This window comes from Rissa tridactyla, chromosome 9 (genome assembly GCF_028500815.1).
Source record: "Rissa tridactyla isolate bRisTri1 chromosome 9, bRisTri1.patW.cur.20221130, whole genome shotgun sequence".
Classification (NCBI taxonomy): Eukaryota; Metazoa; Chordata; class Aves; order Charadriiformes; family Laridae; genus Rissa; species Rissa tridactyla.
Genome location: NC_071474.1, coordinates 28,322,031 through 28,344,866, shown reverse-complemented (window position 1 = coordinate 28,344,866; position 22,836 = coordinate 28,322,031). Strand labels below are relative to the sequence as shown.

Genomic DNA, 22,836 nt, shown 5'->3' with positions numbered 1-22,836 from the left:
ACCAGATGGTAGATCGGATGGAAGACCAATACTGTGGCCAGGTGGAAGAAGGAGTCCCAGAAACAAAAAGGATGCATGAGTTAAAAATTCCAGTTACATTTTTTGAAAGTGCTTTTAGAAGAGAAGTTCTTGTCACGATCAACCATAAAATGTCCTTTTATGCAGGCGCAGTATGTAGGTTGCTCACAGATTTAGGTGCCTTTGAGGATGCCCGATTATGTTGTCCACCCACACTGGCGTAGTACTGTGCATTATATTTAATATAAAGTTCGTCAACTGTAGCAGATTGTGACAGCTTAATGTCAGATAGTTACATAAAATGTTTAGATTTCCTGTATAGGAGAAGTAGGGTGTCGCCAAACATTGGGAACTCATTGCTATCCACCAAGTGCTGAATACTCAAAGGTGGCATCTGAATGAAACATCAGGTGTTTAGCTGAAGTTGGAATTTACTGAACTCATTACTTGCCTTGAATTGCTCTAGAGGTTGGTTGATGCACCGAAGTTCAGCTGGCAGCATAGATCCAACCCCTTACAGTCCCAGAGCTTTCGGAGCCATCTGAGAGATTAGAGTTGACAGCGTGAATTCTAAGGCTTGGTTTGTTCTGTCTCTCCATCATTTCATACGGCAGGATAGAGGACCTGAACTGACACCCTGCTGTGTCAGATAATCCAGAGGACTGGAGAGTCTTGAGCTACGAGATGCTCCCAACGCTTCGTTTGGGGGGTGACTCAGGTATGAAGGGAAAGGTGACAGACCTCCCAACCTGTATTTAATGCTCTTGAGGACACCAACGTGTGCCATAGATGAAAGCCAACGCAGAAAGCGGCAAGGGCTTAAAATTCTGTTTACTCCTGGTACTTCGTGTGCTGTTTATTCCAAACTGGACCCGAATTTATGTATCTGAGCCTGGATGCTCAGTTGATGCTTCACACTTCAGAAGCCCGCATTACCTGCAAACACAGACACATTTTCCCTGCTCTCTCCTGAATGAACCACAGTAAATATGTCTAACCCAGCTCACAGCAACATGAAATTCTACTTGGTTGTCTCTTTCTACTGAGAGATTGTATTTTTCCCAGCTTTCTGCCTCCTTGGGGGAATCTGGCAGAAGGAAGCTCCTTCGTTTCTCACAATTCTTCCTACAGTCCTTGCGTTACTGCAGGTTTCAGCTAGCTGGCCAGGTTCTCTCCCCATGGAGCATAAGATGTTGTCTTAGTCGATCCTGAGAAGATGAAAAATATTATTTTGAAAAAGCACACAAAATAATATTCTCTAGTCCCAACAAAAGCCTGAAGGACAGATAGTAAACATCAAATAAGCAATTTACTTATGGTGGTAGAATTTCAGTGTTGCTGTCCTCAATTTTGTCTGCTCTTCACAGGTAAAAACGAGGCAGGAGAAAACACACCATGATTTTAAGAGAGATTCCGGTAGCTTTCAGTTGTGCAAATCCAGCTGAAAAGGAAGAGAATGGCTTCATTATCCCAAACAGTAAACAACTCCTTTAGAGCTCTGTCTTCTGGTGAAAAGCAATTTGGGTAATTCTGGCTATTGTTTAAAATACCAGAAAACGCACAAAACCTTCACAGAAAATGAATGTTCCTTTTGAACTCTGTGCTGCAAAAAAAACCCAAAACAACAAAAAACCCCAAGTAAAATACTCAAGAGTATATCATTTAGCTGTATTTTTAATGCAAATTTTCTGTTTTAATGCAGTGTGACTGCTGACTTAAGTCATTTCCATGTGCTGCCTAGTGTCACCCACTCAGAAAAATCTCTTTCGGAACCATTTGCTCTGCACCAAGCCAACATATGGTGAAAACAGCCAAAATCTTCACTCCCATTAAAGAAATTGATTTTCCAAAATTGTGATTACTTGGGGTAGCGCCTTTTTATTATTTCAGTGTACATTGGTCATGCAGAATTGATTAGTATTTATACAAATACGTCAAAATGCTTTGTAGCTAGAGTGCTAGAACACAAAACCGATACACAGTGAACTACAGCTATATTAGCCAGCCTGGGGTTTTTTTTTAGGATTATTTTAACTCACTTTCTTAGGGTATTGTTTGTGTCATTTCTACATAGAACTATTTAGTTGTCTTAATTCTTCTTTTATGCCTCAAACTCATTTTCGACCCTTGCTTTAATTGTCTCTCCTAGCAATTTCACCATCTGTTTATTGCTGGCTGATGCATCTCTCTGTCTCTCCGCTGAGCGAACTGACGTTTATGTTCTTGGGGTGTTAACGGCAGAGAGATATGGAACAGCTTGGCTATTCCGGTCCTGAATTTGGGTAGACTCTGTTGTGGCATCCTCTCTTATAAAAGGCTTTTTTCCGACTAAGATCTCTTCTACAGACGAGCCTGATTGATTGCTGTCCCCGTGCCCAGAGCAGGACTCTGCCGTGGGGTCACCAACCACAGGCACATTTCTCTTCTTCCTCCCTGGAGGTGGAAAATTGATCTGAAGTCTAGCAGTCTGCCCAGATCAGGGTAAATCTTTCCCTTCCAGCAAATCTCAGTAGCCTTCCGCTTTTGGGTTGTCTTCTTTTGACATAAAGGTGAAGGAGGGCTTTTTGCTGCTCCATCAAGAAGTCCTAACCCAGAGTCCTTTGACAGCTCTCGCTTCTGAGCTAGACTCTGCAGTTCTAACTAGAATCATGTTATCTGAAATACCTTGTTCTTCCTGCTGTTTTCTGAACTGGCTTTGCCACCTTTGTGTTGGGAAGAGTCGTCCCTGCTCTAGAGACGACAGTCTCTGGGACGGGGGTGTGTCATTGCCCTGTTCCTGACTTGCATTGGTGTTGCAGTTTTAGTGTCTTCTCCGGAAATTGAAATTGCCAATAGCGTGACAAGTGACGGCAAGACAAGGGGACAAAGAGTATCATAACTCACATCAATAGTAAGAATGAAGGTTTTATCTGCCAGCCATTTGATGGGCTGCATGACTTGTGTGACTCTTTCCAATCGATTTTCTAGTGTTCAGGCAGGCAAGTATTAAACAGGAAAGCCTGGATGCAGACCCGGAGCGAGCGCCAATGTCAGAGACAGCGGTCCATGGTTAGAGCAAATTAGTACTACATCCAGGGCTGCTTCCAGTTCTGCTCTGTCCTACTGCGAGAACGGGGATGAGTCATTTCCGTGCGCTCCATCTGAGTCCCGAACAGAGAGGACGTCACCTCCCCACCTGGCCGGGCATCCCTTTCGGAGCGACCAGCGTCAGAAAATGGGGAGGGAGGTGGAGTGACGCACTGCCCGTGCTGGATTTCTTCACTTGTGAGTGCAAAAGCTTGGTTCCAGTGTCTGCCACTCTGATGTTTTTCACCACTAAGTGGGAACATCTTCTCCATCCCGTATTTTGATTTTTTTTACCATTGCCCAATGTCCTCAGCAGTTGGAGACAAAACAACTACTGAGCTATTAAAAGGGAAAATATCTTTTTCGGACACTTTCATGACAGTTTCCTTGGCTGTGTCACATTCGTAGCAGAGCGTAAGCGTTCGTTGTCAAAGACTAGCCATTTAGGAGAAAAATACATTGGTTTATTCCTGGGTGTGTCTCGCTGTCACCTGTGTGATTCTGCAGCAAGGGCAGAGGGAGCTGTGCAGGCACCAGGACTCAGGGCATCAAATCCTGCAGCAATGTTTAATTGGAACTGTGGCCCTGTTTTTTGGAACTGAAGATGACTCTCCAGTTACACTGTCAAATACCACAAGACTTAGTGTGTCCATGAGAAAAATAACAGCACGCCAGCCCTCAGGGTAACGCGGATGAGACGGAAGGTCAGTTCGGATGAGCTGTCAGGAGCAGCATTCGGTGACACAGCAACAAGATGGGTATCTTCTTGGATAAAAGCTAAGAAAACAACTTCTGGTTTTGTTACAATGATTTTGTTAAAATCCAGACTCTTCAGTGGAGTTAGTGGGACTCAGTCTGCCTGTGGCGGGGTCTCAAACGCTGCCATTAATCAATGGCTCCAAATACTTTTTATCCTGTTCCTCCATTCTTGCATCCCTCCCAGCCTCCTTTTCCAGGGGTTCCCTCAGCCAGCTTCACTATGGGAATGGCTGGTGAAATACTGGTGTCATTCCTCAGAAGACAGAGAAGAATAAACATTGGAATGTATCCTTGAATTTCTTCCATTACAGGAACAATCAGGCAATGAAATAATAAAGCAAGCATAATTCTTTTGGGCACCCTTGAAACGCTCAACGATACATTTAATTTAGAACCATTAAAGTGCCATTACATGCTAAATACTTTCTGGTGCCTAAAAGCAGAGAGTACTGTGCATTAAGACTTAACAATCATCTTATGCAATAGGTAATTATCTTCCCAGTATTTTGATTTTTAATCTCAAATCCCTACCCATAATGCCGTTTCTTTCGTTGTCCCAATAATAACTGCCTGCTAAATTTAGAAAGAATGATACATCTTGGGCGGAAGTATTGCTAACCTGTGTTGCTAACCACTGCTGTAGCTTCATAAACTGTCAGAAGAAAAACAAGCTGCACTGACCTTTAACTGGCATCCTTTGTAATATTTGTCCATCACTTGGTTATCAAAGCGCTGCGCATACATCCAGCTAGAATCATAGAGTCATAGAATCTTCATGGTTGGAAAGGACCTTTGAGATCATCAAGTCCAACCATACACACACAAAAAACCCCTACAGTCCCTGCCATTAAGACAGCTTTAGCCACTTGTCCATGCGGAGACATGAAGAGTCTCCGGGGACCCTTGATTGAGCTGCCTTGACCTTGGATCTGCATCCGCTGACTGACTCGGTACGATGGTGGTGGAGTTTTGTGCCGGTCTAAATAGCAAGATGGGAACGGAGAGGGTTTTGCCCAAGTCACCACAGCTGGCGCAGTGTTTTTACTATCGTTTTTTATGTCTTTCGCATCGTCTAACCTACTGTTAACAACCCACTGAGATCTGACACGAAATAATTGTCTTCATAGATAAATATACTTTCAGAAATACTTCTTTCATTGGTTTAAAATAGAGCATGCATTTTCTGGTGTATGCATCGCCAAGAATAAGCAATCTAGGAGTAAATGAGAATGACTTAGAAATCAAAGGAGCTTTTAGATGGCTGTTTTCTCGGGGAGCAAGCAGAGTCAAGGGATTGGGGAGGAGGATGCGCTTGTCCCGGTAACGCGCTGCTGCCCATCAGGTCACATTCACGCCAAAGCTGCTGAATCGTTTAAAATTATCAGGCTGTGAATCACAAGCACGTCGCAATTTTTTATTAGATTTGTCTTTGTGCACGTCCTCTCCCTGTGCAAACCATCAACGCTCAATTCTGTGACAGAATGTCGGCGGAGATACGTCGGAGAAGAGCAAATGTAATGGTGCCGGGGCGGAAGATATTATTTCAGCCCAAAGAAAATTACACGTCTTCATTCCGACTGACAACCTAAACAATGCGATGCTTGAAACATAAATGATACACTGTTTGGCTGGAAAAGACCTGAGGCATATCATGGAGAGTGGAAGTGAGCTAACCGCCTTCCCAGAACAAATAGCGCTCAGCATTTTGCATAAGCAAGTTGACAGGTTTTTAAAAATTTACTTCCAGATTTTGCTTTTTGAATAGAAAAAAAACCAAAACCACAATCAATAGGAAGGAAGGAGACCAGACATTGCTCCACGCCGTGCAGCTTGCTCTTCTGCCTGCTGTTACACCTCCAAAGCAGGAAACATGCTGATGGATCTGCCCAAAAAATGGCTTTTCCAGCCATTTCTTGGCAGCCTGAGAAGTCTTAAGTATTCTAGCAATTTTCTCACTCCTTGTCCAGCTTTTGTCCAACTCGTTGTTGCTCCTAACAATTTAATAATGTTATGAGGGCATTTAGCAAAAACTTGAGAAAATCAAGGTACATTTTGTCTTTTATCAGGAATGTAATATAACAATTACAGTTTGCAGGAGACAAGGCCAGTCTCATGTTGCTCTCGTATTGATCCTCTTTTGCTGCCTTTTTATTTTAGATTACAGGAATAGAAAATAGAGTTGGGAGGGCTTTCAACAGGTCTTCCAGTCCATCCTTTGCCCTAAGGCAAAATCAACTTTACTTATTCTGGCGGATATTTGTCTTATCACTCTGAGTGGTTTTTTAAGACCTGCAATGATGGCAATTCCATCTGCACTCTAGACCACTTATTCCTTAAAATTAGAAATGGTTACCTAATGTCTAGTCTAGATTTAAGCCTATTGCCTTCTGTCCTATAAAAGTGTACGCAGCAAGAATTACTGTGGGAAGGAGGACAGTGAGGGTCAAAGCAGGAGGCAGAGGAGGAAGCAGGGTCAGACCATCCATCCCCATAGACTTACTGGTATCGTAGCAGAGACAAGCGGACGGAAAAGGGACTCGGGGGAGGACTGAAGCTCTGGTTCCTCCCCAGACCTCCCTCCTTGCCCTGGCAGCCCCCTGGGTGTGCAGCAGCCGGGTGGGGGGGGCAGGGGGAGTCAGGCACAGCTCTGGCACCCAGCGCCGTGGCCCAGCGCATCCCGCATCTCATCCCAAAGCAGGAAAGCTCATACTCAGCCACAGATTGTGGGACAAGGAGTTTGCTAATGAAAATAAAGAACACAAGCAGAGGATGATAGTTCAAGGGTCCAACATATCAAACTGTACTTTATACTCAATTTCTTTCTCATTGAAAGCAATTTCACGTTGTAAACAAGTGGGTGAAAGGTGGAACTTGTTTGCACGTTTTGAATGCGAACATTTCTCCCAGAAAGCCAAGGAACCGAAGGTGATCTGTCTAATTTCAAGTAGGCTGGCTGTAGCTACTGTACATTGAAATACTCATCTTTTTCCACTAATTGCTGTGTGGGAGTTATTCGCAGAATGAAAGAGCCTTTTGTATTTGCTATCATACACACCGGCTCTAAGACATCACTCGGTTATATTTTTTTTGCTTCTCTGTCATCGGTACAGGTTACTATTTTACTATATTAGCAAGCATCAAAAAATCTTTACTTGAATGATACGGAGAAAGGCATTCAAAACTGAAACTAGGATTCGATTGAGCAGGCAAGTTACTGGTTCAAACACATTTGTTGAAAAATAAAGCCCCTGTTCAGTGAGAGAGGAAAGTTAAGTCTCTCTTGTGATGTTATGAAATGGAGTTTACCTCCTGCTGTATTCACAGCAAAGTATTACTAAAGGGCAGACACCTGCAAAGATGGTAGGGTTTTATCTGCTCTTGGTCTGGTTTATTTGCAGGACAGGTGATCTGAAAACTTTATTGTACACATGGATACCCTTTAGAGGTGGGAGTTTCAATTTTCCTTGTTTCCGCATTCCATTTGAAGGTACTGGACAACGTTGTCAGACATCTAAACACACATTGACATCTCTTTAGAGATCTAAGTCCAAGACAGCAGTGCCAGCACGTCGGAAAATAAAAACACACAACTGAAAGGAACATCTTGGAAAGCTGAGTCCAGTTTCCTAATGTGTAACTTGATCAAAGTCCATCTCGGAAAAAGTAAGGAAAGATACTGATTGAGGAGCCTAGATATCCATGCCAACAGGCTCAAAAATATGACTTGAAACTCAGCAGTATGGGTGGTAGGTTCTGAGGAGAAGTATCAGATGCAGAAGAGAGCAGAGGGATCGCAGGAGGGTGTAAAGAGAAATAAAGAGGACAGAGAAGGGCTAACGATGAGGAATGGAATGTTAATCTCACAAACACGGGGGGACCAAATCCTTATGTGGTCAGTACTGTCACTCCACCAAAGTCCAGAGAGTTGAGTCATGGGACATTTTAGCTCTATAATTGTGTTCAGAGTGATAACTGTACACGAAAAGCAATTATTTAGTTCAATGTTTATTTCTACATGCCGCAAAAGAGAATCATCATCAGATAATCAGAAGAAAACAAATTCAGTATCAGTGAAAAAATCTTGCTCTCTGTGGATAGTGCGGTCTGTATCCATGGGTAGTATTCTTCGTGAACAAGGCTGTTTGGTCGCACCGTCGTCTGGAGGTACAGCGCTCGGGTTGTAATGAACTTCAGCTACGGAAAAAAGAATGAGGGAAAATTTGCCATGATTATAATTTGGTTTAATTTCTTTCAAAATAAACCTGTCTATGCAGAACTCACTGGTTTAATGTCTTCGGAGAAATAACAGAAATCAGTGTGTTTCCAAAAACAACCAGGAATGTTTGGTGCTCAGGTCAGAATTCCTATAAAGGCATCCCTTTTGCAGAATATGGGTCTGCAACAATTTCTCCACCCTGGAAGGCAAAACCTCCTGCTGGGATTCTTCTGGGATTCTTCTGGATTAAACAGGCTCACAGCAGGTCCTGTTCAGCTTTCTGTAGTCCCCAAAATCTTTGCTCTTTTGGGAACACATGAGGTAGGCTCTAGTGCTCTCCTGTGAGAATGCCAGCCAGCTGGCACAGGGCAGAACATCTCTTCGGTGCCTAAGGTGGAGGCTGAGCAGAGACTTCCCATCCTTTTGGAGAAGAGCCATACCCAGATCTTAAGGGCTTTTTTACTTTCCTTAGTACAGCAACAGCCATCTGTAGCACAGCCGTTAGCCCCCAGATTAGGTCTGGCAGAGACAAAGCAGGGAAAGGTTTCCTATTTATTTCCGTTGGTTGGGATTTGACAGTCACCACAGGGAACCTCTTGCAGTCTAGTCTATGTAACGCATGCTGTTTTTCTTACCAATCCTAGAATTTCCATCCGGAGAAGTCTTGGGAAGGAAATTTGAACCATTGAAAGTTGTACTTGTTCCATTAGAATTTAGACTCCACAAACGCTGGGAGGGTGAGGTGTGGTTTAAATGCCTTGGTATAGATCCAGCAGTTCCACCTGACCCACTGCAGTCTGAAATCAGAGAGTGGAAGGCACAAGAATAAAATTCCATACAGGTGTCACATCTCAAACTACTAGAGAGCAGGGAGGAGAAAGGTCTGCGCTTGCTTCTTCTGCCATCCTTGGACCTGCCCTGAAGCTCTGCCACACAATGTGCAATTCCTGATGTTAATTTTTACACGAGCTCTGTCACACTTGTGCAGGTGGGGCTGGATAACAGCAATTCAGTCTTCTATTTCCCCTTTGGGGACCCAAATCTAGTAATTTGGATAAGATCATACCGAAGAAGACAGGAGGCACGCAGAGGAAAGGAACGGCAGCTTTATCCTTATTGTATCGTACAGCATCGTGCCCAAGGGAGAACGCTCCGTGTGCTGCTTCGAGCTGAATTCCCCCTTTGCAAATGGAAAGCTACATATTCCTCAGCAGCACACAGTGCACAGGACTACTCTGTACAGGAGATACGTGCTTGTACAGAATTTTTAGTCTGGTTTCCTGAAAAAACTAAACCAATTGATTTAGCTTCTCCTGTGTTATACCCATGCATAATATCAACTAATTCTGGTAGATACACAGAGGTACTGCAGTTACTAAATTCTTCCACATTTCTGTGAAAAATCAACATCACTGGGGTAGCCCAGAATAAGCCACAGCACATGTTATTTCTTGCTGAGCTGGTAGATACAAGCATCTTAGAATAATTTCAGTTGGAAGGAACTGGATCAGGTTGGTCAGGCACCAGTCCAGCCGAATTTTGACACTCCAAGGAAAGAGACTCTCTCCATCACCTCTCTGGGTCCATGTCACCTATTTAACTACCCTCACTATGAAGAACGTGTTTCCTTATGCATAATGGGAATTCTCCTAGCTGCCACTTGTGTCCATTGCCTCTTGTCTTCTTGCTGTCAATCTCTGAAAAAGAGTCTGCCTCTTCTCTATAACCACCCCTCTGATAGCCAAAGACAGCAATTATATCTCCCTTCTCCCTCCCAGGCTGAGCAAACCCAGCTCCTGCACATAAAAAATAGCTACTAGTATGTCCAATATCGTGCATATGTTTCTGAATCTCAGCTTTATGAAGACTGGAAAGCCACCAAAAACACTACTTACATAAAGGGACACTGAATGGCATGTGAGAGCAGAATCAGAGACCAAGCTGAAATCTTTTTCGGAAATCTACGTTTTTTACTACATGCTGTCACCCCATCATCATATCCTATAGGCAGGTAATGGAAGAGGATAAAGACCTATTAAAGAACAATTATCCAATGCAATGCAGAAAGACTATTGAGGGGAGCCTTATTTCTTGATGTAGAAGGAATGAGACACCAGTAGCCGGCAAAGACTTACGAGTTAAGCTAAAGAAAACCCCTCAATGCTTACCAGAATAATTATTCAGGTGACATCTTCCCCAGCAAAAGTGTACTCGGCATTGCTTCACTACTTCTTCCTTCATTAGGCAGTGAAAGACAAAGATAAAGAACCCTAAAGAAGTAAGAGGACAAATTCACAGGTTTTCAGGCGGATTCTCCATCCTGCTGTCCCTTTTCTAAACTTTTTGTATGCCACTCAGTTACCAGTACGTTATGGATGGGCACAGAGGTGGTCCCTGGGCCAACATCATCTTGGCCCAGAATTGCACCGAGAGTCCTTTGTGCATGTGAAAGGGCTTTCTGCAGATTTGGTATAAGAATAATCTGCAAATCACTGTAGATTCTATCAACCGTTTTTATGCCCAGATGAAAAGGATTGTGCCAGCTGCTGAAAAGACGCATTTATTGGGACCCATGTTTCAAAGGCATGAATTTGTGCCTTTAATAGTATATCTATCACAGCAGTGCTATCTAAACATCACTCTCATCCCACTGCAAGGGAGCTTTCCCATTAAAATAGCTGAACGCTCTGACACAAAAGCTATAAGAGCACTCCTCTTCCCCTGTGCTTGAATGACATGATGTTACAAATTTATTTCTATTCTGCAGCCCTAAACTGTTGTATTTATAGAAGTACTTCCTTCAGAAATTACCTTGCAAGGTGTTAAAAATGCTGAAGAGATACAAGAAAAATATCCTCACTGCTCCCCAGGCAAAAAAGACAAAGCCCCAAGTTAAGCCCAAAAGGAACATCAAGCTGAAAGCGCTTTTGAGGTCTTGGAGAAAACCCCGTTTCCAGATTCTGGATCTCTTTTGTGTCCTTGATTTCACGGAGTGGATTTGAAGGAGAACAGTGATGAACATGGCGGTATTCGTCAAAAAGATTACAAAGACATAGGCCACAACGGAGATGTAAAACACTATGTTCTCTTGAATCCAGCAACTGCAAGAAAGGGAAGTATGTATTTAATAAGGAGTTTGGTGAGCAGGGAAACTAATGAATCCTGGTATCCAAAATAAGTCTCCCGTATGGTCCTCCAATACCTAGTAAGGGGCATTCCCTAATGCCAGTTACTTTCTCCCAGTAAGGACATTCAGAGAATCCCTCTGCTTGCCTTTTTTATGGATGTTATAGAAATTCAATAACTTTGAGACTTTAATATTTCTGTCAAATTCAAATAAACCTGACAATTGTTTCACAACTTAATAATGTACACACACAAAGACACACTGCCTTAGGAAAATCAAGTTAAATATGACTTAATTAGGAGTCTAAATAATAGTATAGCACAGAGATGCGCACTGGTTAGCTTTCCTTCAGACATAAATTATTGAGTTTTAACTGCCTTTTTGCTAAAGATGGGTAACAATTTTCCCTCTGAGGTGTCATGGAGGTGCTTTGCCTCTCTGGTGAGGCAAAGATATTCCAGGTAATCTTCACCAACAAGTGATCAGAAAGCAGGCAAAAAAAAAAGGAAACATTCTTTGCTATAAAACTCTTTAAAAAAAGGAAGGAAGAAAGAAAGCAGTGTTTTCCCACTGGAAAAGAGAGGAGGTTGAGATGATTTAAATAAAAGAATCTGAAATGCTGAAGAGACAGTGATGTGAATTGACATTAAAAAAACAGAAGCAAACGTGTAAAATACTAGAGCGATTATTCTGCCTTTGGGTTTTACCAGAAATCTAGAACAGGCAGGAGCATATATGAATGTTCCATCAGTCTGAGTTAATGGCATGTAAAGAAAGAGCTTTTCCAGCCAGTAAAACTGGAGTTGACTGGCAGAAGATCCCCTCCCTGTCCTCAAGCCCAGTCCACTGATGTGAGAGTTACTCCAGGTAGTGCCACAGAGTCCAAAATGATCCACCAAACCAGAACCACTAAAAGGAGAGGGTTAAGATGGGGGAGGAAAGACAAAAGACAAAAGTTGTTGCCTTCTGGTTATTTCTTCTACCTTTAAAATACTCTGTTGACCATCAAAAAGCTGAAAGTATTATACTTACAAATTACTGAATGGGTTGCCCTCCGAATGTGATCCATTGCCGTAGAAGTCTTTATTTATAATCAGCACAATAGTAATTACAATAGCCGGTATCCCTAATACGGAAGGCAAGAGAAAACGAGATACTTAGATGAAAAAGAAAATAATGGAGAATAAGAAAAGATGTCAGATAATCTCTGATGAGTAATTACAGCAGACATGTACATCTTGGGATCACGCTCTACCCCTAAAGACCCTTCCAAAATGAGTGTAATTAAGTGTGTGGCATAGCAGGTTTAATCTCCTTATTTATGTAAATTACAAATGATTAGGCCTAAAAATATCTGTGTTTGCAAAATGTTTGTGAGTGTTCAAACGTCTCCAGAAGGGATCCAATCTGGTAAAATAAAACCAGCTGATTATTACAAAATCAGAGTGTCAAAAGATAAGCAGACCACAGCGTTTTGCATTAAGATCTCATAGAGGCAGACATTTTCCAGACAGCGTTTTTATTATCGGTCTTCCCTTCCACTCCTTTCCCATTTCCCATATTTCTTTCAGTTCTGGCTTTTCTGTTGAGAACGGCTGTTTCCAACACCACCATCATGGACGGCAGCCCCTGAGGACAGTTACGTGTGACACCAGTCCTAAGGACAGAGATGATGATACGCTGCACACTATTCAAAACCCTAAAAACAACCTTTAAAACTGTATCTAATGGCGACCCAAAAAACACAGACCAAATTCTGCTCTGGGTCAGTGCCTCTGCTAATCCCTTTACTAACAGCTGAGCCAGCATTTTGGGTCCTTTTTGCTATGTTTCTCCCAAACAACTTGCTGATGCTCAGTGCTTGGAGGAAAGGTGAATCGGTGAAGTCCTCAGGAGAGCTAGAAATGAAAGCCAAATCCACCTCCTGGTGGGGAATCATGCCTCGAACGGCAGGTGAGGACACGAGGCCTGGAGAAGGAGATCAACATCGCCTCTGAGCATCACCAACGCAGGGGTGAAGGCTGTGGGCAGCTCGTACTGCCTCAGGCACACCACTGACACGAGGTACCGTGATAAGTCATTCCTGTAAAGAGCAGGAGGGGTAGGGAAAGCAGCTCCTTACACCCATTTTTGCCTTTTCTTGCTTATATCTCTCTACAGGGAGCTACAGGCACTTTCTGCTAATGTCTCCCTGGGCAGAAGAAACTTAATCTGAACCTGCCTGGGGGAAGAAATCCATCCTTACGGCTTCAGGTGTGCATCACATTCTACTACTAGCTCAGTACTTCTGCAAATACGTCCCTATCTTAGAGAAGTTAACGAGCACAGAAGTGGAGAAGAAATCTCTTTACTTACCCCAGCCAGCAACACAGCATTTGAGGATGTACTTTGGGACATAAACATTGAAAACTTTGACAAGAGCCAAGTAAAAGTGAACAGACTCCAGGCACATCCACGTGAAAGCCGCAAGAAGGAAATAGTGAAGCAGCACGGCCACGGTGATACAGAGACCGGGCTGGTTGAAGGAGGACAGCCAGGAATTGGTGAGGAAGACCATGTTGAGCATCAGCAGTGCGGCACAGAGATTGAGCAGGATTTTTGAAGGGTTGTCTCTCCGCAGCTTTCTAGAAAGAAGGGTGTCGTGGGTTAAGCGACACAGGACTAATTTCTCTTCTAATGCTGGGGAAAACTCCACTTCTGGAAGACTCTAGTGTCTGAATTCGTGAAAATATTTACTTTATAGCCAGCTAGGCTGTGTGGGATTCAGGGTCTCAGTGTTTTCAAGCCTTGCCAGGTGCAGGGATGAGGAGGAGCGAGGCCTGGGCATTTGACCCGGGCTGGCCAACAGGATTATTTCGTACCATGAACATCACATTCAATATAAATTAGAAAGTTTGCTGTGTAGTCTCTCTCTCCCTTGATGGTGGTGGTCCAGAGAACTCCTTGCCCCAGTGCCGGAGCCCTGAGCACTTCCCTTCCTCCCGAAGCTGCAGCACTCACAGTGTCCAGCATTTATTGTCCACTGCTGGGGGTGCACAGCTTCCTACTGATAGAATTGGCTGAGTACAATTCTTGTATATCTTACATTAGTATCGGGATTAATACTGGTTCTTTAGTATTGCTGTTAATTATTTAGTCTTATCCTATTAAATCTATTTATATTTCAACCCTCATGTTTCCTTGCTTTCCCCGATTCCCCTTCCCGGGTGGGGAGGGCTCATTGGGTGAGAGAATAATTGTCTAAATGACAATAAATTGTTATGGGTTTTCTCAAACCACAACAAAGGGGAAAGTCACAAAGTTATGGCATGAGTTGCGCTGGGTATATTCCCTAATGCAAAGCAGCACAAATGTCTATTCAGCATATTACAAATTGGATTCCTGTGGTGTCAGTTGTGTCTACCGTAGTGTTTTATATCAAATCACTAGTGTGTTTTTGAAGCAGATCTCCCAGCCTGAAAAAGCAGAGCTTCTATATACATGGACATCCGCTAGGTTTTTCACACTTGGTGGAGGGGAGAGAGACGTAATATCATCTTTTTACTACTGCATCAAATATTATTGTCATTGTAATATTACTGGATTATGAAAGCACCCCCTGTTACCTAAGTCTGGGGTCCCATCGTGCCAGGAGCTACTGGCACACACAGTATAACACAAAACCTGTCCCAAAGGACAAAACACAAGAAAGACCCAGAGCAAGAGAAGAGAAAGGTTTCCCTATTTTACTGTTGATATTATCCGATGTACAGTCTGTATACAGGGAATATTCCAGGTTCTTGACATGGTATCTTAGCCATGTCCATGGGTAAATTTAGGAAATGACAGCAATTTAGGAACATAGAAGTTGCTGAACAGTTCAGACCAGTGCTTGTATTGAAGCATAAGGATTTGAATCCCTCTTATTTCATCAGAGTTACAGGTCAAAATAAGGCAATATTTATACTGTCAGCTCTCAGTCTTCCCTCCTATGCATGACAGCATCAAATATTACCAAATGTTCTGATAGTTGCTGAAAATTGCTGAAATATTAAAAGCAATGTGAGAAAAAGGATCAGACTTACTCCAAGGCTAGATACGTCACCAGCGTTATACCCAAAAACAGGGAAGAAGCACCGCATCCTGCATAGCTTAGCAGAGTTAATATACGATCGTGTGTGATATCTGTCTGTGTCCGGGACAAGTCCTGTTTACAAGATAAAGAATCCCAGTTGTTTGCCGTAACAGATAAAGAAAACTGCTTCCCACATTTTCACATTGATGAAGAAATCAATGTCTATTCTGCTTACTGCTACTTTTCCATTAATATTTTTATGTTTCATGTCATATAGTCCTACAGAATATCCAAACTAGTAAAAATAGGCAGTATTTAAAGTATCCACTAATAAGTTGCGAAGCTAGAAAAGCTGTACTTCAGAAATCACAAATCACAAGGATTCCAGGATGTTGCCAAAATTATTCCCCTGGGAGCTGTCTTTGTAGGAGAAACTCTTCTCTGTTTCAATGGCAGCTGCCAGGCTTGGGAGCCGCACAAACCTGCGAAATGTCTCGGAACGTGGGAGGACCCTCCATCGCCAGAAAGTATCACTCTGCAAAAATCAGTGGGGAGGCTGGCCCTGCTCCTCCACAGCCGCTGCCGGCAGCGATGGTGAGAGGATTTTGTTGTTCCCTGCCACAGTTTCTCTTCTGCCTGGTGGAACTTTGAACCTCAAACTGGGAACCCACACCTCCAGTGTACAAGTGACTTTGGGGTTGGAACTAGATGATCTTTAAGGTCCCTTCCAACCCTAACAATTCTATGATACTATAAATAACTCTGCTGATTGCTAACACGGCAGTGCGGGAGAGGCGTGATCTTAAAATCAAACTGAATTCTCTTCGCTTGAATAGAAACCTTAGCAAGTTGTCTGAAATCTGAAACATCTAAATTCCTTCCCATAGAATTCTCATTTTTACTACCAGGGAGGGTTTTCCTGCCCCTTTTGGAGCAGGGTAGTGCTGAGCGCTGGGGAAATCTGGGCAAGCATCCGAAAAGGGATGGGCTTACCCCATTGCAGAGGTTGTATCCTACTGGGATCAGACAATTTTAATCTACTCGGTTCGCTTTGAATTTGCCTAACACTTTGCATTTGTTGCAGCCCATTCTCAGGCAGTCATCTCATTTTGTGACATTCAGCTTTTAGAGGCAGTTTTGTCTGTATTGCAGAGAAATAAGAGCCGATAGTTAATGGCATCTCCCATATTTACATTAAGCTTCCCTTTCTGATGGAGTGTAGGCCAACTTATTTTTTCCATTAAGATGTAATGTCATTAGTTGCCACTGACAGGTAATAAATTTAACACACTATTTCCAACACAGCAAATAACACATTAACGTTGATTAAGTTACATCGCAAAGAAGTACAAACTACATCTGTAAAATGAATTTGCCTTGAAGCAAGTGACATTTAGAGGACTTTATACCATAAAAATTATTATAACTGTTCTGTTTTTTATTATTGATTTTGGCAAAAATTGCAGATATCTAACAGCTTGTATAGATATAAATCTCCCATCTCTCCACAAAACTAGCGACGACTTTGTTTAGTGCCACAGGACTTTTTTGGAGATGATTCACGGAGTACTTACCAGTAGGACTCCAAAATGGGTAAGATGGTTACAAAAACAGATTGTGTAATTCATATCTGTATATTCCATTTCACACCCCGATGTATTCCAACCACCCAGTCCATCTGTGTAATAGAGAAAAAGGGATTTTTAAGCAGAGTTAGTCATGCTCAGTCATTTATAGCTCTGCCGCGCGCAGAATGTGTGAATATGAGCTCAAGTTAGTACAGATTGCAGGGTCATTTAGCAGCACACAAGTGAGATTTCACACAGGAACACAGCTTCCATAGTTGCCTGAGAACCTCAAAACTTGGATGAAAGCCTTTGGTGGAACGAAGAAATATTTGAAGTCATTTACATGCTTGCACACAGAGAAAGCAGGAAGGTAAGGAAAAACGTGCTGGATTAGATCACACTGCAGGGTGTGGAAACACAGAAGGCAAGAAATATTTACAGGGCAGAGGATTTGTTTAGGCAGAGTGTAGCATTGAAAAAGCCTGATCCAAGGGCTGGAGCCCCTCTGCTGTGAGGACAGGCTGAGAGAGTTGGGGGTGTTCAGCCTGGAGAAGAGAAGGCTCCGGGGAGACTTCAGAGCCCCTTCCAATACCTGAAAGGTGCCTATGAGAAAGCTGGGGAGGGACTTTTTACAAGGGCATGTAGCGATAGGATGAGGGGTAATGGCTTTAAACTGGAAGAGGGGAGATTGAGGTTAGATATCAGGAAGAAATTCTTTGCTGTGAGGGCGGTGAGCCCCTGGCCCAGGTTGCCCAGAGAAGCTGTGGCTGCCCCATCCCTGGAGGGGTTCAAGGCCAGGTTGGACGGGGCTTGGAGCAACCTGGTCTGGTGGAAGGTGTCGCTGCCCAGGGCAGGGGGTGGCACTGGGTGGGCTTTAAGGTCCCTTCCAACCCAAACCGTTCTATTATTCCCTGGTAAGATTAAATTTATGACCCTATTAATGTGGCATGCATGACATATTCAGAAGCAAAGCTTCTGATTTAAAAAATATGGGTATTCTAACACCAATAATTGCAGAGAAAACCTCTCTCAGGTGTTCTCAGTTACCCTAATACACAGTTATCTTTCTGTGTCTGTTGACCAGCTGAGCCATATCCAAGACGTGACCACAGCAAATCACCCTCTGACCCCCCTGAAGTGACTGTGAGAAGTCATCTGACATTTCATTGCATTTCTGCTTTTTTCTTAGACTAAAATCTTCTTATTTGTGTAGATGCACTCCTGTACAATGCTGGACACGTATCCCCTAGTAGTAACACTTATTGCTGAGGTATCAATGTCAATGGAAATCAGCAACACAGACTCATCAAGGCAGCCTCAGTGTTTCCAGCTGCCGTGTCGAGGAGCCAAAGTCTCTGTGAGGCTGGTGACAGCACATGCATGGCAGCTCCGTAAATAATACTTACTGTTCTTCTCAAAGTCCCAAAAGACGCAGTGCACTGCTGCATTATCCTGAAAGCAGAGAAAAAGGAGGCTGTGACATCCATTCCGGACGTCTGTACACCACCTGTGCTTGCAGACATCTTGCCTGTAATCAGGGTTTATCACTAAGGCAGTTTGATTTGATTTCCTCTGTGCCCCTCAAGAAGAAAGCCATTATTTGCAGGGTGGTGTTGCGTAGGGTCTGTAGGTCGCTGGAGATGCCAGCAGTTCAGGGCTGCGGGACACTCGGTCATTGGGAACCGTGGCATCTCATCTGTGGCACTGAAAACCAGCAGAAGGTCCTAATTTTTGCCTTCCCCTTTACCAAGGGAAGTTCTGGGAGTCAGTGATTTTCCCAGTTTCACCAGTCTTTCTGTGTCTTCTAGTCTTTTAAGGACAGCAGAAAATCTGATAAATTGTCCAGCTTAGATCAATTCCTATGTCTATTCTCATGTGGTACCTGAGATGTCACACCGAAATACTGCTGAAATTCAAAAGCTATGACCAACGCTTACAAAAACAACCTGAGATTTTATACAATAATAATAAAAAAATAATTCTCAGCACAAGAAAACCTTTATTTTAGAATTTCAGTGTTTCCTCTCTCTCTGAAACAAGGCAGGGAAGACACCTAAGAGGAAATAAAACTTGCCTGTGTATTGCAAACAGCTGAACAGATTTAAATGGGTATTCAATGCAATGTTTTCTCTTGGGGACATTCTAGTTTATTACTCATAATGCTGCAGTAAACTTTCCCAAGGCACAGATTCATTTTATTTTATTATTAATAAAGTTTAATAAAGCACAGAGTTTACAGGAAGGCACCCTAACAGATAAGCTGTTGTGTGATCTGTAGACTGTCAAATACAATTAGGCAGAGAGCCAAAGACGTAGGTTAGGATGATATCTCATTAAATATTTAATTAGGATATTTTTAAAAGGTCGAGGAAAAAAATCTGAGAGGTGCCAGATGGCCTGGTGGAGTAAAAATGACGGAAGAGAGGGGATATCTAGATGAAATTTCTGGGTATATGTTATTTGCTGGAACTGAATGGAAAGAGCATATTGCCATAAAAGCAGCATTTTCATGCTCTCATTAACATGAACTTTAATCAAATTAATCTTATTGAATAATTTTGTTCTGCCCTGGGTTTGCAGTATATGCATGTGGAGGCTGGACCATAAACATCGGCAACAAAAATTCTGAGGTGGAACTCAGTCAACAGTTTCAACCATGGCCATTTGAAAATAATTAGGATAGTTTTTAGTTTTGAAACATCAATTTTGAAACCAAACAAAGCAAATTATTATCAAAAACATCCATGCAATGTTTTGATTTTTTTGAAATTTACCTCTTTTGGTGACTAAACCAATTTGCTGAATTCAGAGCAACTACAAATCTTTTCAGTCAACTCCAAAACCTGCCATTTTTTAGCAGATAAACTATTCCTTGAAAAAAATTGTCCAGGTCAAAACAAGGAAACGATAAAAACATCCCTTGCTGCTAAGCATGGATTTCGAGAGGAGACACAAGCTGTGCTAACCTGCAGGAATTAAAACACCAAGATCTGTGTGGTCTGTCAATGTTTTGGTTGATATATCATGGAGAGGTCAGGCAGCAAAATGTTTTAAGCTTATTTTTCCTGTTGCCAGTTTATTGTGAGTCTAAGTGAAACAGGCTCTACTTCAACACGTCTCTGATGAAATGAACGCATCCTACCGTATTTCGGTCTACGTGCTGAAGAGTAATAGTCACGGGCTCATTAAGGTTCTGAATTGATGCGTGTTCAATGCTGGCGCCCACAACGTAAGTATTCAGCCTCTCCTTCTTTAAACTGTCATCCTGCAGGGGAAAAATACAGGCATGCAAAAAATTCCAAGTCATTTCAGTCACCGGCAATCCTGCTCTTCTCTGCTTCCGTTTGTTAAAAATTGTGTTTCTTGAAACACCATGGGATGCTTGATGCAAGTTAGCTACTTGCTACTTCATTAGCAAATGTAGTTAGTTGCAAATTCAGGGCCAGTCTCCACATCAGCTGAAGCAGAACAGAGTTTCAGATGCATCAGCTGGATTGAGAAAGCTGTCTAATCGTTTCAGTATATCAAAACATCCAGTTGTACATCATTAAGCTCATTAGACAGTAGACACAATCGTGAATGCTGCTGCTGTGTGAAAAGCATTGCTCAGCACACTGTATGCTCCGTCCTACCAAAAGAAATGTCTCCCTTTGTAATTACACTCGCCCACCACCCTGGCATTGAGAAACGACAGCAAATGCTAGAATAGTCCCAAATTCTGCGTATCAGTGCTGCTATGGTTTTAATGGAGACCCAAATCTTGCAATTATTCTCACAATCTTTGACATGTACTATGCACGTTCCTTAAGCAAGAGCTTACTACCAGAGGAAGATTAGGCTATGTTCTTTTGCTGCAGAAGAGCAATATTGGAATAAAACATCATCTACAGAAAATGAACAAAAAGTCTAAGGTCTACAGACACCTCTCAGACCATCATTGCTACAACGAAGGCTTTGATGCCTGGGCACGTTTTCCCCGCACATTTCTTAGTGCTCCATCACTCTGATGCTAAATGTGCCCAGAACAGATGATGCGATTGGGACCTTTCTTTTGTACACACTAAGACCAGCTGAACCCATTACTGCCATGTGAGCATTTGTTAGGACTCATAGTTACTGCAAAGAGTGAAGTCATGCCAAAAAACTTAAACTGGATCTTCGAATGCTTGTCTGGATCGGAGTGCTCAATCCCTAAGAATTTCTTCAGTGATTTTGGCAAAAACACCGAGGCCAGGGCGTTTTTGAAAGGGTTTTCTTGAACATCGATCTGCCAAGAGAGAGAGATGACATGCTCAGAGCTGCCTTCCTCAGGCCAAATACACAGCGGTACAAAAGAACGGGATTGTCTGGTTTACTCAGTGGTCACTGAGGGGTTACTTTGCTCTCACCTTGAGGTCCATGCCTCTGTTGTAGGAGGTCACGCCAAAGGCCAACCCTCCAAACACAATGGGGTCCGGACTTGTCACCAGCAAAGCCAAGGAAGTGGTTATCACCAACGTATTTCTTTCTGTGTAAGTCACCTTATAGCCTATCTCTTCCGTTGTCCCCAGGATACTTTACCAAGCGCAACAGCAAGGGGAAAAAAGAAGAAGAAAAAGATACGTGTCTTGAAATGTTCTCCTGGCTTCATAACACACGGTCAGGAGACAATTGGCTAAAAACATCAACTCTTATTTATGATCACAAGGAGCAATCTCTAGAGCAGGACAGGTCCATTTTGGGGTAGGTGGCATTTCATCAGGCACAGGGTCAGGTGATGGCAAGCAATTAAGTTAGTGAATGAGTTCCACTCTAGCAGATGGAAGATACTGTCCTGTAGGGACAACATGAGGTGGTTCTGGGAAGACCTGAGTCAAAATTCACACCCAGTCAAATACTACATTTCATCTGGAAGGCAGTCACTTGTGAAACCTGCCAATTTGATTATTTGCAATCATCTACATGAGTGTTAAGTTAGATCTGACTTGCAAGTCAGTTTTCAAATTTGGGCAAACTAATACCATTTTTAGCTACTTAAATGGAAAATATGAGGAGGAACATCATCAGGTAAAAGATCAGAGCCAGCATAATTTAGTCTGCAAGGGAGCTCTAGAGGTCTGTCCTCCAAGTCCCACCTCCCCATGGCAGGGCACACTTTAAAGGGAGGTCAGCTTGCTCAGGATCTTCTCCAGTAAAGCTGTTTTCTAAGTAGAGAGGCTGGTTTCCAAAGGAAGCAGCAAATTAGGGGTGTTTAATGCTCATGGGTGTTAAAAGAGTCAGAGACAGCTCCACATCTTGTTTGGCTTGCCTTAAGGCTATTCAGCAGGGTGCACAAAGCGATAATATTCTATGGAAAATGCCTATGACAGCTGGCCCCGGCATACTAGAGGAAAACCTTCCTGTCCTTCTTTGCTCTGGTGTTCATGCATCATTGGTGCCAGACACACAAAGACCCCTGTGGGATCCTTTCAGCCACAGCTGCCCTCGTGCTGCAAGGTCTGCAGTTCAACTTCCTCAAAATATCCGGGATCCAAAATTTCTACCGAGGCCCAAAGGAAGGAGCATAATAGCTCTTGTGAGGATAGCATGCTGGCACTCCTCAGGTATCATCACAGTGGCTGTCCTCTTCTGAGCTCTGATTTATGGAAAAATTAAAATACCTAAGATTCTTCCATCCATAAAAACTGTAAAGACATTTTTATTACAACTTGAACATACCAAGTCCATCTCCATTAAGGATCAGGAATCCAGGGCCTGTTAGAATATCATCCTTGTCCCTAAAACCTTACATTTCACGGGAGAAGAATTCAAAGTAATGGATATTTCACTTAAAAAACCCCACAGCCTATTTGAGAAGGCAGAGGTGTTGAGTGCTGGCAGCTATCACAGCCCCCACTCCGCACACTGCAGGAGACTTTGAAGGGAGAGCATACAGCCGAAAGGATCACGATGCTACTCAATGCTTTCTTTCCAGCAGATTTTCTAAGCTGTTTTTGGCTACTCCTCGCGGACTCCTGAGTTGGAAAAGGCAAAGCAGAGTTGTCCAGTA

General features: G+C 42.9%; 1 protein-coding gene across 1 annotated transcript in view; it reads right to left on the bottom strand.

Moving 5' to 3' along the window:
- Window positions 1-7,888: 7,888 nt before the first annotated feature.
- Window positions 7,889-22,836, bottom strand: part of ADGRG4 (adhesion G protein-coupled receptor G4) — a 30,536-nt gene continuing 15,588 nt past the window's right edge. The window contains exons 12-23 of the mRNA XM_054214718.1: window positions 21,197-21,362; window positions 20,926-21,075; window positions 19,951-20,073; window positions 18,215-18,260; window positions 16,815-16,918; window positions 15,251-15,372; window positions 13,542-13,810; window positions 12,219-12,312; window positions 10,871-11,160; window positions 10,228-10,329; window positions 8,695-8,856; window positions 7,889-8,037 (exon numbers count right to left, since the gene is read on the bottom strand). Of these exons, the coding sequence (XP_054070693.1) occupies window positions 7,889-8,037; window positions 8,695-8,856; window positions 10,228-10,329; window positions 10,871-11,160; window positions 12,219-12,312; window positions 13,542-13,810; window positions 15,251-15,372; window positions 16,815-16,918; window positions 18,215-18,260; window positions 19,951-20,073; window positions 20,926-21,075; window positions 21,197-21,362 (1,777 nt within the window). The remainder of the gene's footprint in view (window positions 8,038-8,694; window positions 8,857-10,227; window positions 10,330-10,870; window positions 11,161-12,218; window positions 12,313-13,541; window positions 13,811-15,250; window positions 15,373-16,814; window positions 16,919-18,214; window positions 18,261-19,950; window positions 20,074-20,925; window positions 21,076-21,196; window positions 21,363-22,836) is intronic.